General features: G+C 49.2%; 1 protein-coding gene across 1 annotated transcript in view; it reads left to right on the forward strand.

Annotated features, from left to right (window-relative positions):
• SOX5 (SRY-box transcription factor 5) overlaps positions 1-16,783 on the forward strand; it is a 1,631,810-nt gene that overhangs the window by 1,341,348 nt on the left and 273,679 nt on the right. Inside the window, 1 exon segment of the mRNA XM_029600160.1 lies at positions 6,183-6,356. Within this exon segment, the coding sequence (XP_029456020.1) occupies positions 6,183-6,356 (174 nt within the window).

The raw sequence follows: 16,783 nt of genomic DNA on the forward strand, positions 1-16,783 counted from the left end.
TATCTCTGTCACGCCCATTTCCCCTTTGCTCTTATTTGGTATTACTTCTCACAGTTTCTGTGGTATCTATAACATTCCTGAGCCCTGAGCACACATCACCACAGTGCTTTGGTATTTACGTGTTACTTAGCATACATATAGAATCTCTTGATGTGATTGGGGTTAAAAGGTCTTAGACCCATTTATAGGAAATGATAGAAAATAGTAAAGGGTAAGATCAAAAGGTACTGTAAAACAATTAAAATCAAAGGTGTTGAATGCAGGTTGTTTTCTGAGATCTTTGACCTGCATCTGGGTCTTATTCTTTACCTACCAGAACCCAATGTAATCCATTTATGCTTGGGTTTCTGGATGAAGGTGATGCAAACAAACACAGTATCTGAATTCAAGAAAGCATTGAATAAGCACAAAAAATCTCTGAGGGATTGGAAAACTGGTGTGAATGGGCAGACTGGCAGACTAGTTAGCCCCTGTGCAGAGAAATATAATGCTAATGTTGCATGACCAAAAAATGCACTTGCCACAAAGCTCTGTGTGTGACCAAGCACTACAGACACTAACACAGTGACTCAAGAGTCTTTATTTAATATTAACTGCACCCATTTTAAGGACAAACATCCTCCCCAAGGGAACACAAAAGACAAAAAGGAATGTGTACAAATATCACCCTGTCACAATGAGCCCTGGAAATCGCTCCCCCCCCCCCCCCCTCTACAAAGGATCCAGCCCTGGGAGTAAGAGGGAATGTGAAAGAGCTGGTCAGAGAGAGGTTCCAGCCCCAAAGAGAAACAAATACTTTTGTGGCCCCACCCGTGCAGGACAGGTACACCATGGTGGGGTTACAAATAATTAAAGGGAATTGTCATTAGAAAGGTGCAAGTAAGCCAGAGGGGGAGGGTGTATATGAAAGAAAGTTAGAGGTGGTGATGAAGGATGATAGAACCAGAAACAATGTCAGGGTGGGCGTGCTGTGAGGCAAAGGTATTGATGAGTATGTGCCTGAGAGACAGAAATAGGTGACAAAGAGAGAGGACAATGATAGAGTCAGAGCTTGTGAAGGAGTAGGGGCAAGAATGGGTAACAGAAAGCATTAGGTAGGAGGTTATGAGGGAGAGAGAGGGGCAATGGGGAAATTTAAAAAAATGATGTCAGGGTGATACTGGTGCTAGGCAGAGGGTGAGACAATAAGGGTACTGGAAGTGTTATTTTGGTGTCACCAAGCTCCATCATAGTTCTTGCAAGGGTGAAGAATATTATGCTGGAGTTGCAGTTGAGGATAGGGTGGGGGATTGAGAGCGAGAGAGATAGAAACAGACACTGGTCAGACCATGGGAGAGAGAGAGGGAGATACTGGTCAGAAACTGGTGGGGATAGGGTGAGGGTTGAGGAGTGAGAGAGACTGGTGGGGTCAGGATGAGGGGAATAAAGAAGACTGATGAGAACAGCATGGGGAATTGAGAGAGCAGGACAAACTTAGTGGAAGGATTAAGATTGTTACGGTAGCTGGCCACGGATATTCGCGGCCGGCCACACTCACCCCCCCGAGCCAGTCCAGGCCCTCCACGCAGCTCCCCAGGCTGCCGCCGTCGCCTTCTCCCAACGCAAAGGGAAGCCGATCTTGCCGCTGCCGCGCCACCAGCCCCAGCTCCTGCTAGGCGTGCGCGTGTGGCTCCACCCCCAATTTAAAGAGACTGCAGCAGGAAAGACCTCCCACGGTCCCGGATGTGATCGCCAACTCCAGCACTAAAGGCAGATCCTGCTGCCCAACCTTTGCCTCAGCAGCAGGTCCCACTCACCTTGAGTTACTGGATGCTCTGCGTTCCTGCCTCCGTGTGTTCCAGCTCCTGCCCCCGTGTCTTCCAGCTCCATATCCATATGTTCCAGTTTCTGCCTCCATGTGTTCTGCTTCCTCATCCCTTCGGCTTGCTCCTCCAGTTTTGTCTTGGCTCATTCCTGGATTCTGCCTCGCCTGCTGCCTGCCTTGACCTCTGGCCCGTCTTTTGATCCTCCTGCCCGCTGCCAGCCCTGACCTCTGGCACACTTCGCTCTGCTTTCACCTCCCGTCTTCAGACTCATCTTTGACCAGAGACCCGCTCCTAAGTCCTTTTGGCCCCGGCACCCAAGGGCTCAACCTGCGGGGAACGTGGGCTGCTAAGATGAAGGTCCGGTTGGGTCTCCATCTTCAGCATCCACTTCCCGATGACGAGGGCCTGTAGGAAGCCTACAGGAAGCACCGACCTCGTCTCGGCCCAAGGGTCCACTGATTTCGCAGTGGCATAACAGTTTGCTGAGGCCATAGACCCGGTGGACCTTTCAGGCCTACAGGCCATCCCAGGCATAGCATTGAAAATTCAGCAGCAGCAGCAGCAGCAGCAATTCTTGGAGATATTGGCAGCCTCCTTACAATGTTTGAACGCCCGCCTAGATGCCACCGCAGCCCCAAGTGCATCTCCTGCTTTGCCAGCACCCCGCCATCTTCTCTGTCCCATTACCGGCTCCCCCCCCCCCCTCCAATATGCCGGTGACCCAGGGCAATGCTGGGGTTTTCTCAATCAGTGCTTCATGCACTTCTCGTTGCAGCCTGCACAATTTTATTTTGATACCATAAAGACCAGCTTCATCCTCTCCCTCCTGGATGGCAAGGCTTTGGCCTGGGCATCCCTCGTATGTGAACGAGGGGATCTGTTCCTCCAGGTCCTCCAATGCTTTGTCCAGGTGTTCAAGCAGACTTTTGATGATCCTGGTCACTTGGCTGCCACTGGCTCTGATATCCTCCACCTCCGGCAAGGGGCACGACCGCTTTCCGGCTACGCCAACAAGTTCCGGACCATGGCCACAGAGCTAAACTGGCGAGAAGATAGTCTGAGAAGCATCTTCTTATAAGGTCTATCCTCCTGCATTAAAAATGAGTTGGCAGCTCAGGACCTTCCGGAATCTCTGAATGCGCTCATTGATCTTGCCGGGAGTTGCAGGGACCTCGCAGATCAGTCCCTCTCACTCCATCTTTTTCCAAACCCCTGTCGACACCTCCTCCAACACCTGATACAACCAGGCAGGAAGAGCCCATGCAGTTGGGAAGAAGTCCCATGACACCTGAAGAGAGGCACAGTCATCGGATCCTGGGTCTATGCCTGTACTGCACAGTGAAGGGGCATTTCCTGGCCTGATGTCCTGAAACGTCGGGAAACTTCCAGGCCTAGGACCAACCGGGGAGGTGGTTCTAAGTTTCACCAGGTCTGCTCCCCAACTCATTCTCCCAGTAGCCCTCCTCATGAACCAACTAGAGTTCTTCACCTTGGCCCTTCTGGACTCAGGCGCAGAGGGGAATTTCATTATGACAAGTCTGGTTGATCATCTCAACCTACCCACAGTACTGCGGGATACCCCGTTAGTGGCCCCTCGATCTCGGGGGACCCCCTTCCAGGGTTGATCACCAGGACCATTCTTCCCGTGTGCCTCTGGACTGGCATGTTGCATGTCGAAGAAATAACGTTTCGTATGATTGAAAGGGCCGTCTGTCCGATTGTCCACGGGTTACCATAGCTTCAACGGCACTCTCCCATGATCGATTGGGAGATGCTTCAGCTGGCCAAATGGGGCCCTCAATGCCACCAACAGTGCCTCCTCCCAGTTACATGCTCTTTCTTGGTGCCTCTTGCTACCACTTCAGTGGGTTTACCTCCACAGTATGCCAGCTACACCAATGTATTCTCCAAGGAGAACACGGAAATCCTGCCAGAACATCGCCAGTTTGACTGCCCTATCAAGTTGCTCCCTGGGACCATCCCTCCACGGGGAAGGGTATACCCCCTAGCCCTTCCCGAAACCAAGGCCATGGCCAAATACATTCAGGAGAATTTGGAGAGGGGTTCATTCACCCGTCAATGTCACCTGCAGGAGCCGGATTTTTCTTTGTGGCCAACCGGGAGCTAAACGCCATAACAAGGAAGGACAGGTACCCTTTGCCCCTCATCCCGGAATTATTGGACCATCTTCAGGGAGCCCAAATTTTCACCAAGTTAGACCTCTGGGGGACGTACAACCTAGTCCGAATTAGACCCGGAGATGAGTGGAAGACCGTTTTTAATATCCGCGACGGCCACTTTGAATAATTGGTGATGCCTTTCAGACTGTGTAACGCCCTGGCACTCTTCCAATCGATGATGAATGAGATCTTTCAGAATCTGCTATACACCAACATTGTGGTTTGTCTTGATGACGTACTGGTCTTCTCTAAGGACCTCATGTCCCATCTTTGCAATGCCCAGCAGGTACTCCAGTGCCTGCATGCCCATAAACTCTATGTGAAGCTAGAGAAGTGCATATTTGAAGCAGAGTCTCTCCCTTCCTGGGGTACATCATCTTCAGCACCGGTTTCAGAATGGATCCAGAAAAAGTGGCCTGTATTCAGGTCTGGCCCCAGCTATCTGGGCTTCATTCTTTACATCTGGGCTTCATTCTTTCCATTGTGTTTTTAGTGCTTAATGCTTGGTGATTTCGTTTTTGGTTCTTTGGTTGGTTGAGGTGAGGTGTGTAGTCAAATTTTCAGGTGATCCTCTTGGGATCTTAAGATGTATGCTGAGTAGATTGATGCTGTCATCCATGGCTACCTGCAGAGACCACTGTAGGAGGGAGGAAAATCATTAAATATTTCCGGAGTGTCGCATGAATGGGCGCACAAAGGGGCAGCCCTTTTGTTCTCGCTCCTTCGTGCACGCGGAACCCCTGAAGAAGAGCCCTGCTTTAAAAGGCTGGTGAGTCACGTCTTTTTTGCGCCGGCTCCATTCCGGCCTCGGATAGGCCGGCACCATCGGGTGGGCGGTTCTTCTGGTCCGGCAGTTAGGCATGGAGAGAGTGGGCCGAGGGAGCGGGGCTCCTGCCTCGACTGTGCTGCGCTGGCCGTGCGAGCACAGGAGATGCTGATCCGGCCAGGATCTTTACACCAGGTTTTGAGCCTCTTATTGAAGTTGTCTATAAGGTGTAGCCTTTTCTCTCCCTTTCTATGAAAATGTAATACTTCTGAAAATGCAATGATCTTCACCTTGTGCCTAAGCAGCTTCTACAAAGCCTGGAAATCTCTCTGGACAGCGGAAATGATGTTTCTAATGAGATCATTGGTCCCCGAAAGGATATTAACATCACTTTTATAGTCCTGACGTTCTTCTTTAATTGCATTAACAATCTGGTTTGCAATGACCTAACCCCATAATGTTGCTTACAGCTACCCCTTGCCTGGTGTTCTCCCCTGTGAAGCACTCACTATTTGGTTGCACCAGTCTCACCTCCAGTGGCATACCACTCCTCTGCACTGCCTCTGCAATCTCCTCCATGGTGAACTATCACCACATGCAATCTCTGTAGCTCTGGATCCTTGCCCTGTTGAGCTCTTGAAGATACATTTTGCATATTCCTGAACTTCTCAGGACATGATTTTCAGTCACCAATACCATCTCCTCGGGCCCTATTACCTAACTGCCATTCTTACTGCCCATTTTCTCTCTCTGTAGCATCCATCCTATCTGATTTTATTCTGACATCCACTTGTGCATGTTGACCTATGAAGAATATGCCCCTGAGATCCTGCTGTAATGACCTATCCCCTTCCCCCACCACCCCCTTGGCTGCAGAACTCACCACTGACATCCTGGATCTTATACTTATGTGGTGCTGCCATCATGCACATTCACTACTCCTGCATGATGTCACTTTGATAGCATTCCCTCTGGCCCATAACCGCTGTTGCCTCCTTAACCCATAATATTAGCAAAACAAAATGGAAACTTGTAATTTAGTAATTTTATTTATATTTAGAGGCACCTCATAATTGCAGGCCCTAAACTGTATCTTATGTATTTTGCATCTAAATCTTCCCCCCACCCCCTTCCGCCAATCCTCCAAAAGAATTTAAGGAGGAAGGTTCCAGAGGAACATCACTCAGAGACCAAGACTGTACAGGAATTTTATTTATTTATTTATTTATTTAGCGTTTTTTTTATATTCCGAGGTATAGCAGAGTTGCCTTCACTCCGGTTTACATTATAACAATTTGTATTTAAGTACATCACATATGAAATATCTTTATTTTATCAATTATATTTATGAAATGTGTGAATGTATATGTATTTAAATGTAGGAATACAAACATTCATAGATCATTTGGATTCATTTATTTTTGCTTTTAGGGAGTGCAGATGTTTCAGAATCCAGAATTTATCGGGAATCCAGAGGGCGCAGTAATACAGAACCACATATCAAACGTCCAATGAATGCTTTCATGGTGTGGGCTAAGGATGAGCGAAGGAAGATCCTCCAAGCATTTCCTGACATGCACAACTCTAATATCAGCAAAATATTGGGTAAGAGGGGCAATAAAGATGTCATTTTTCTGTTTTGTTGTTTATTGTAGTGTTGTTCAGAATCTTCAACTAAATAGTAGTAGTAAAAAAAGATATGAAATAAGCATGTTAAATTTATGGTATCTTGGTTGGAAGGATGGAATAAATAGATCTTATGGATTGGTTTTGAAAATGTGTTATGAAAAGCCAAGATTAATTTCACAGGTAAAAAAGAATCATTTGATTAGAAAGTGGGTTCCCTGTACGTACCAGGATCAGTCCAGACTGCTGGGTTATGCCTCCTCTCCAGCAGATGGAGTCAGAGAGAAAACTGAAAACACCCCCTAGATATACCGGAGTGCCACCTGCGATCCCTCAGTATTTTCTCTGACTCCAGCAGATCGAGAGGCATAACCTGCGGTCCTGGTCTCATCCAAATTCTTCTGGGAATTCCAGGTTTCTTGGTTTAACTTCCCTGACCAGATCAACTGGTTTCTTTTCTTTGCTCTTTTTGTTTAAAAAAAAAAAAAAAAGTTGTCTTCCTTCTTTCTCTGAGCTGCGCGTTTGCAGGGTTATAGGCAGGCCTTGCAGGGCAGTGCCCTCTTACAATTTCCCGGCCAGTGCTGTCCCATTAGGCATTGGGGGAGAGTTTACCGGTGGGCCGGTCACCCTCCCCCCCTCACAGTTATTGTGTGATTCCAGAGGCTTGCCTCTGAAGGGGGCTGAGGCATCGCTCTTTCCTAAAGAAAAAAAAAAAAAGAGAAACTTATTTCTAATTTCTAAGTTGCTGGCCACGTGAGTCCTGCTGGGGGCGGGCGGTGCACTTCTTTATATTGCCCCAGCCTGCCGCACTTAGCCTTGGGACCCCGGAGGGGGTGGCGGTGTCACCCGGCGACTTGTTTGGCTGCCTCGTGGCGCTGAACTTAGTTTGGCGCGCTTTTTGTGTGTTGCTGCCCTGCTTCTGATGCCTCGATCTTCGGCCTGCTCGGCCTGTGGGAAGGCAGGGGCGCGACTCTCCCGAGAGGGTCTCTGCTCCCAATGCCTTCCAGGGGGCGAGGGACCCTCTCGGGGGCCGAGCGCTGCCGCAGTATTTTCCCCCTGCGGTCGACGCGGCAGCGGCGAGTTATGGGGACCCGATCTTCAGCCCCGCCCCCATCGGAGAAGGAGCCAGCGGCCATTTTGTGTACGCGGCTCGCCGGCACAGCTGATGAAACGGCTTCAGAGGAGAAGAATTCCCCTCCGGCGTCGCCACCAGCCCTCAGCACGCACAGCACGTGCGATTCCGAAGCCCCTCGGCCCCCCCCTGCCCGACCCGCGGAGGAGCTTTCGAAAGGGCCGATTCCTTTCTCCTCCAAGTTTGTGCTTCTCATACACAGGGCCTTTTTGGAAGCGGAAGCGGGGTGGGAGCCGGAGGGACCCAGTCCTTCTAAGATACCTAGGGCAGCGCCGGCAGCCCCAGACCGGGGGTCGGCGGGGGCTCGGGCCCCCCGACCACTAAAAGAAGCAGTGGCTCAGGAGGAGTTGAGTCCCACCCCGGATCCCACGTTAGGGACGGGGGATATTGATGGCCAGATCCTTCGGTTGTTTGGGAAGGACGAGTTGCCTTATCTCATTTCTCACGTTTTGAAGGAGTTAGAATTGTCAGGCCCACACCAAGAAGCTGATATGTCCACGGCGGATGTGGCTATGGCGGGCCTGCGAGCCCCCCCGCAAGCCTTTCCCTTCCATCACAAAGTGGTCCAGATTGTCTCTAAGGAATGGGAGGTGCCCGATGCATCGCTCCGGGTCAGTAGAGCTATGGACAAGTTATATCCCTTGCCGGCGGAATCTTTGGACCTCCTCAAATCTCCCTCCGTGGACTCGGCTGTTGCGGCCGTGGTTAAACACACCACCATCCCCGTCACGGGGGGAATAGCGTTGAAGGATCTCCAGGACCGAAAGCTGGAGATAGTCCTTAGGCGCATCTTTGAGGTTGCGGCCTTAGGGGTGCGAGCGGCTGCTTGTAGTAGTTTGGTGCAGAGGGCCACTCTTCGTTGGAGTCAACAGTTGCTTACAGCGTAGGATCTCCCGCCGGCCGAAGTGGAGCAGGCGAATTGTGTGGAGGCGGTGGTGGCCTACACAGCGGATGCCTTATATGATTTATTACGGACATCGGCTCGCACTATGGCTTCGGCTGTTTCTGCTAGGCAGCTGCTGCGGCTCCGTCGCTGGGCGGCGGTTGCCTCTTCTAAGTCACGTTTGGGCGCCTTCCCCTTCAAGGGTAAGTTGTTATTTGGAGACGAGCTGGACCAGCTCATCAAGGATTTGGGGGACAACAAGGTTTATAAATTGCCCGAGGATCGGCCCCGCCAATCTCGGTTCGGCGGGAATGCTAGGGGCCATCTTCGGGGTCAGCGGCGGTTCCGTGGGGGGAGGAACGGCTCCTTTCCCCAGCGGCAACAAGCGTCTCAACAAACGTATCGGTCACAAGCTTGGTCTCCTTCCTTTCATGGACGTCGGCCTCAGAGGTCGGGATCTTCACAGGGGTTCGTCCCCGCCAAGACCACTCAATGAAGGCGCACAGACCCACTCCTCCATTCCGCGCGTAGGGGGTCGCTTGTCCCTGTATTGGGAGGAGTGGGTCAAAATCACCTCGGACCAGTGGGTCCTCGATGTCGTACGTCACGGTTACAAGTTGGAATTTGCTCGTCCGCTCCGGGACCTTTTTTTTTTTTTTTTTTTAATTTATCTCTTTATTAATTTTTCAACATTACATACAAATAAGGATTAAACCTTACCATAAGGTATAGCATAATACATTTTCTATCAAGAAATCATAAAAGAAAAAAAAAAATATCATACATTTCCATGCCATTACCTTATTTCTTACTATGAAATCTGAGAGATTCATTTAGGAAATTAATAGAGCAGATCATTTCAATTTTATGTAAACAAGTATAGAAAGTAGTGAAGGTATCATTTATACTCCTGAATCTACTTACAGAAAGAACTAAATGGATTCCTCTCTAGAGGACAAAAATTTCTCTAGTTGATCAGGCTCCAGGAATACATACCGTATATTATCTATTGTCAAAATACATTTACAAGGGAATTTAACTAAAATTTGTGCCCCCAATGCACGTGCTCTAGGGCACAAATTTAAAAATTTTTTCCTACGAGTTTGTGTAACTCTTACCACATCTGGGTAGACCCAGATTCTTTCCCCCAGGTATAATTTATTCCTTGCTTTAAGAAAATTTCTTAGGACGGTATCTCTCTCCGTGGGTATTGCGAATGTAACCAGTAATATACCCCTCCTCTCTATCTGGTCTTCCTGAGAGGTCTCCAAAAAGCCAGATAAATCTTCCAAGGGGGACAATGAAGGCTGATTTTCCTTAGGGGTACTTCTCACTCCTTCTCCACTTTTCAAAATTTCAGGTAAAAAATACACTTTTATTACATTTGGCATATTTGTGGAGGAGTAGGATAATACCTCTTTAAAGTATTTGTTTAATTGCTCAATGGGAGAGATACGTTTACATTTTGGGAAATTTATCATCCTCAGATTATTATATCTGAGTTTGTTCTCTAAAATCTCTATTCTTTTATCGTTTCTAGTCTCCCCTTGAATTAAAGTCAGTTGTGTCTCTTTAATTTGTTCTATTTGATTATCTAACTTTTGTATTTTGACAGAGTTGGATAATATTACTGGATTCACCGTTAAAGACTGTTCCTGAAAAGCTTGAAAAGCTTGAGTCAGAGATACCATAGTTTTCTCAAACACAGAAATAGCATTCCATAGTGTATCTAAAGTGACAACCTCTGGTTTTATTAACAATGATACCTCAGGTATGACTACTGGAGATCTCTGAGAAAAAGTAAATAAATTGTCCTTTCCTGTTAGTATCTCCCCTTCATTGGGTAATGGAGTTACCACTCCAGTCCCATAAATCGTCCCGATATTAATCTCCCTCAGGGCAGATAAAATGTTCTCACCCTGAAGGTGTCCAGTTTTAACAGCGGCTGAAGCTCCCTTGACCGCTTCCCCACTTTGTGACATCTTTGGTCCCAAGGGGCTAGCAGTATCAGTCGTTGTATCATGGAAGGGGTAAGAAGGGGTCACAGGAGCACCAGGGCTCAGAGATGTTTCGTCAAGGGGTAAAGGATTCTGCTCCTGATCCTGTAACCCAACTGACTCTCCTGGTGTTGCCCCCACTGCAGGGTAGAATTCTTTGATCTTTGTTTGAGTTGGGGAGGCCTGGCGAGGGGTCGAGGTACCCTCCCTCACCCTCCCCTTTCGTTTTGTATGCGGCATTTGTTGGCAGGAAAAACAAGAATCAAACAAAGAGTCTAAGTTCTACTTACTGACTGCTTTCTTCTTCGGAATCTCTCAGTGGAGGGGCTGCTTGGATCCGAGGGCAAATAAAAACTTTAAAGGTAATTTTATGAAGACTTCCCCAAGGCAATTCAAAGCCGCGCGCGCCCCTTCGGCGCGCGTGGCTTAGGCAGCGCGCCGGCGTCGACTGCGCGCCACTGCAGCCCCGATTTTGTAGGCTGGGTCTCGGTGGGGGCGGAAGTGACGTCACGCCCCTCTCCACTCCGGGACTCCCGAGTCAGTTGTAAGGACTCTTTAGGCGGTGGGAAAAGGCTCCTCGGCTGGACAAACCTTGCCTCCTCTTTCTCTCAGGTCAGCCCCCGTCTATCGCCGCTGCAGCCCCGATTTTGTAGGCTGGGTCTCGGTGGGGGCGGAAGTGACGTCACGCCCCCTCCACTCCGGGACTCCCGAGTCAGTTGTAAGGACTCTTTAGGCGGTGGGAAAAGGCTCCTCGGCTGGACAAACCTTGCCTCCTCTTTCTCTCAGGTCAGCCCCCGTCTATCGCCGCTGCAGCCCCGATTTTGTAGGCTGGGTCTCGGTGGGGGCGGAAGTGACGTCACGCCCCTCTCCACTCCGGGACTCCCGAGTCAGTTGTAAGGACTCTTTAGGCGGTGGGAAAAGGCTCCTCGGCTGGACAAACCTTGCCTCCTCTTTCTCTCAGGTCAGCCCCCGTCTATCGCCGCTGCAGCCCCGATTTTGTAGGCTGGGTCTCGGTGGGGGCGGAAGAGTGACGTCACGCCCCTCTCCACTCCGGGACTCCCGAGTCAGTTGTAAGGACTCTTTAGGCGGTGGGAAAAGGCTCCTCGGCTGGACAAACCTTGCCTCCTCTTTCTCTCAGGTCAGCCCCCCGCTCCGGGACCTTTTTATGACATCCCCATGTGGTCCTCCGGACAAACAGCTAGTAATCACCCAAACCTTGGACCGGTTATTGGCACTGGGGGCGGTACTCCCAGTCCCCCCGGGCGAGCGCTGTACAGGAAGGTATTCCATTTACTTCGTAGTTCCAAAGAAGGAGGATGCGTTCAGACCGATTTTGGATTTGAAGCAGGTAAACAAGGCACTACGCGTTCCTCGGTTTCGCATGGAGACGTTGCGGTCTGTTATTGCGGCCGTCCACAAGGGAGAGTTTTTGGCTTCTTTGGATCTGACCGAGGCGTATCTCCACATCGGAATCCGGGAACACCATCAGAAGTATCTGAGGTTCATGCTGATGGGCAACCATTTTCAGTTTTGTGCCCTTCCATTCGGGTTAGCAACGGCCCCCAGGGTTTTTACCAAGGTGCTGGTGGTCGTCGCAGCCTTTCTATGACATCGAGGAATAATGGTTCACCCTTATCTCGATGATTGGCTCATCCGGGCAAAGTCGGAATCCTTGTGCAAACAGGCGGTTCGAAGGGTAGTCCATCAACTTCAAGCGCTGGGTTGGGTAGTCAACTTCGAGAAGAGCAAATTGAGCCCGACCCAAAACTTGGAGTTTTTGGGAGCCCGGTTCGATACCCGCCTGGGCAAAGTTTTTCTACCGCATCATCGGATGGCCAACCTGATGCAGCAGGGGCGGACCCTGTTGAGTCTACCGGTGCCCACAGCCTGGAACTATTTGCAAGTCATTGGGCATATGGCTTCTACTCTGGAGATGGTGCCGTGGGCATTTGCGCATATGCGACCTTTGCAAAGGGCGCTTCTGTCTCGATGGGATCCCTTGTCCGAGCTGTACGACATGGAATTGCCATTACTGGAACCAGCCAGGTCCAGCCTCGATTGGTGGCTAAACCCAATCCATCTCCTACAAGGGATGGACTTGGAGCCTCCGCCCTGGATAATAGTGACGACGGATGCCAGTCTCTCCGGCTCGGGGGCTGTGTGTCAGTCCAAGTGTTACAGGGGACGTGGTCGGCCCATCAGGCATCTTGGTCCATCAATCGCCTGGAGACCAGAGCGGTCCGTCTGGCATTGCGTCAGCTCCTCCCGATGGTGAGCGGTCGGGCGGTTCGAGAATTCTGTCGGACATCGCAACCACAGTGGCGTACATAAATCGGCAAGGAGGCACGAGAAGTCATCCAGTGGCGACGGAGGCGTCGTTGTTGATGGCCTGGGCGGAGCGCCTTTTGTCCCACATCGCGGCCACCCATATCGCAGGGGTGGACAACATCCAGGCAGATTATCTCAGTCGACAGCATCTAGATCCAGGAGAGTGGGAGCTGTCGGGCGACGCGATGGCTCTCATAACCCAGCGTTGGGGGTTACCCCATCTGGACTTGATGGCGACTCAGCTAAATGCAAAGGCGGCGCGTTTCTTCAGCCGAAGGCGGGAGCACAGTTCGGAGGGGGTAGACGCCCTAGCGATTCCGTGGCCTCGTCACATTCTCCTACGTGTTTCCACCGTGGTCTCTGGTGGGAAAAGTGTTAAGGCGCATAGAATCCCATTGGGGTCCAGTGCTTCTGGTGGCCCCGGAGTGGCCAAGACGTCCGTGGTTCGCGGATCTCGTCAATCTGGCAGTGGACGGGCCTTTCCGTCTCAGTCATCTTCCGGGCCTGCTTCGCCAGGGTCCAGTATTTTTCGATCAGGCAGATCGCTTCTGTCTGGCGGCCTGGCTTTTGAAAGGCGGCGGTTGAGAAGGAAAGGTTATTCAGAGGCGGTTATTTCTACTCTCCTTAGGGTGCGTAGATCGTCGACTTCTCTTGCCTATGCTAGGGTCTGGAAGGTCTTTGACTCATGGTGCGGGAACTTGAAGGTTTCGCCCAGGAAGTTGTCGGTGAGCCAGGTCCTTTTGTTTTTGCAGGATGGCTTAAAGAAAGGGTTGGCTTACAGTTCTCTTAGAGTTCAGGTGGTGGCACTAGGTTGCTTGTTAGGTAAGGTTGAGGGCTTCTCCCTTGCGGTTCACCCGGACGTGGCGCGTTTTTTGCGGGGAGTTAGGAACTTACGTCCTCCTCGACGGGCCTCCTGTCCTTCTTGGAACCTGAACTTGGTCCTTCGAGGTCTCTGTTCGGCCCCTTTTGAGCCTCTTAAGAGAGCCTCCTTGAAGGATTTGACTCTTAAGACAATCTTCCTCGTAGCCATTTCTTCCGCTAGTCGTGTTTCGGAACTCCAAGCGCTCTCGTGTAGGGAACCGTTCTTGCGTATTTCTGCGTCGGGAGTGTCCTTGTGTACCGTTCCTTCCTTCTTGCCAAAGGTGGTATCGGCTTTTCATGTTAATCAAACAGTGGAATTACCTTCCTTTTCGGAGGAGGACCTCCGATCTTCTCAAGGTCGCGACTTACTCCGTCTGGATGTCCGTCGAGTGCTCCTGCAATATCTGGAGGTTACTAATGCTTTTCAGAGGTCAGATCATCTATTCGTGTTGTGGCATGGACCCAGGAAGGGTCTTCAGGCTTCCAAGACAACCGTCGCTCGGTGGTTGAAGAGCGCTATCGCGTCTACATATGTGGGTTGTGGTAAGTCTGTTCCGGATGGACTTAAGGCTCATTCTTTGCGTTCTCAAGCGACTTTGTGGGCCGAAAGTCAATTCGTCTCTAGCCAGGAAATTTGCAGGGCGGCCACTTGGAAATCCTTGCATACGTTTGCTCGGCATTATCGCTTGGATGTGCGTGGTCCGTCCGAAGAGTCCTTTGGAAGCAGCGTGATTCGAGCGGGACTTTCCGGTTCCCATCTCATTTAAGGCAGCTTGGGTACATCCCAGCAGTCTGGACTGATCCTGGTACGTACAGGGAAAGGAAAATTAGTTTCTTACCTGATAATTTTCGTTCCTGTAGTACCAAGGATCAGTCCAGACGCCTGCCCGTTTTTTGGTAGGTCCGCTCGTGCTTTTCTCTGTGTTTTGGATTTTTAGCAGTGTCTTTTTATCACTTGTCTGGTCGTTGTTCTATACGGTAAGTTGTTATTCCCTTCTGTTTTATTCTAATAGGGAAATCCGTTTGTATGTTTAAGTTTTCAAGAAACTGTTACTGTTTGATCTGGTCAGTGGGTGACAGACTATTCTGCGGAGGGGTCAGTTCTTCCTTCTGCTTTATTATCGATTATACTGAGGGATCGCAGGTGGCACTCCGGTATATCTAGGGGGTGTTTTCAGTTTTCTCTCTGACTCCATCTGCTGGAGAGGAGGCATAACCCAGCAGTTTGGACTGATCCTTGGTACTACAGGAACAAAAATTATCAGGTAAGAAACTAATTTTCCTATGGTAAAAAAACAAGCATTTTCAATGAAAAGAATGGTAAGAAAGTGTTAAATTTAGAGAAATAGTATAAGAATAAAATAAGATGCAAAATAGTCATCGTCAAATGTGCAAGATTTTTTTGAAGTCCCATTTGGGAGTACACAAAAAGAAACTGATGTTTTGACCCTTTGAGTGTAATTTTAAGCAGTCTGCATAAGGCTAAAGTCTTAAAAGGTAATTTTCAAAGGATTTAAGTGTGTAAAAATAGCATATACCAAAGCAATTCTAAAAAGCCCATTTACATGTGTTACATCTTTTGAAAATTCATTGAAACTAAAGGAGTTAGAAGCATAAAAATTGCAATTTTCAAAGGCCCATTTATACGTGTAAAGACCACTTACACATGTAAAACCCAGTTTTATGTGCATAAATCTTTTTGAAAATTACCTACATAGTTTTTAGCCCTAATTTTCAAAGTGGTTAAATGTATGTCTACTTTGAAAATTCTTGGTTTGCCTATCCGGATATGAGGCAGATGAAGTAGGCAAGTAGAGATAGCATGGAGGACCAATCAAGGTGAAGCTTTTTTTTTTTTTAACTAGACTACTTCTGGCATCTGAATCAAGTGATGCTAATGTCCCCCCACTAAAGGTCTGAGGATGTGTAAATAAACTAAGTTTTTTCTTTTGGATTTCACAGATAAGGGTTGTCTTTTCAAATGCTCTCTTGGAATGAAATAATTTTAACACTGGCAAAGGCAGGGCCAGTGGAAGAGTATTTGTATTTGGCACCTTAATTCTAGCAAACCTTTGATCATGCAGCCCTCTCAAACTTACCAATTGGAGGCAGCTCCAGCACAGTACGTGCTCCTAATGGAGGAAGTGGCTCCATCACAGTGCTCCTTTCTTTAGTGCTATTAGATCTACGTAGCACAGCACCCCTCTATGGCTCACCAGGCAGAATTTTGCTGCACTCTGTCCCCAAATTTTGGGGCTCTAGGTAACCAGCAATCTTTCCTAATTGAAGAACTGGCCCTGGACAAAGGGCTTTTTCTTATTTTCACAGTGGTGTCATGCTGAGAGAGAGACAGAGGTGCTGCTGCATTCTGTTTGTTCACTAGAGCAGGGAAAACTTTAGTGGACATGAAGAAACAGTGTCAGTGAACAAATATAATTGCTTTTTTGTCTCTGACTGAAGTTCATTGCTTGACTGGCAAAGATAGAACAAAAAGGAACCATTGCCAAGTTTTTCTCTCACAGGTTTTTTTGTTTGTGCAAAAGGAGTTAATCAGCAGGGCACACACATACACTGTATATGCGTGTGTGTGAAAGAGACATTTTTTACACACAATCGGGCCGATACAGTAAAGTCCACGGGAGAGCGGTGCGCGCGATTCTCTATTTAAATTAGGTGACGCAGTAGATCCGGGTAAAAGGAGGCACTAGGGACACTAGCGCGTCCCTAGCGCCTCCTTTTTGACAGGAGCGGCGGCTGTCAGCGGGTTTGACAGCCGACGCTCAATTTTGCCGGCGTCGGTTCTCGAGCCCGCTGACAGCCACGGGCTCGGAAACCGGACGCCAGCAAAATTGAGCGTCCAGTTTTCGGCCCGACAGCCGCGGGCCGAATTACATTTTTTTTTTTTTTTTACTTTTTTTACTTTTCGGGACCTCCGACTTAATATCGCTATAATATTAAGTCGGAGGGGGCACAGAAAAGCAGTTTTCCCGGCACCGGAAGAAATTAGCGCTAATTTCTGAAAGTAAAATATGCTTGGCTGCATATTTTACTTTCTGTATCCCGCGCGCATACCTAATAGGGCCCTCAACATGCATTTGCATGTTGAGGGCGCTATTAGGTGCCACGGGTTGGACGCGCGTTTCCTCCCCTTACTGAATAAGGGGTAAGGGAAAACGCGCGTCCAAGAGCAGGCTAACAGTGCGCT

The sequence above is a fragment of the Rhinatrema bivittatum genome, chromosome 4, assembly GCF_901001135.1.
Source record: "Rhinatrema bivittatum chromosome 4, aRhiBiv1.1, whole genome shotgun sequence".
NCBI classification, from domain to species: domain Eukaryota; kingdom Metazoa; phylum Chordata; class Amphibia; order Gymnophiona; family Rhinatrematidae; genus Rhinatrema; species Rhinatrema bivittatum.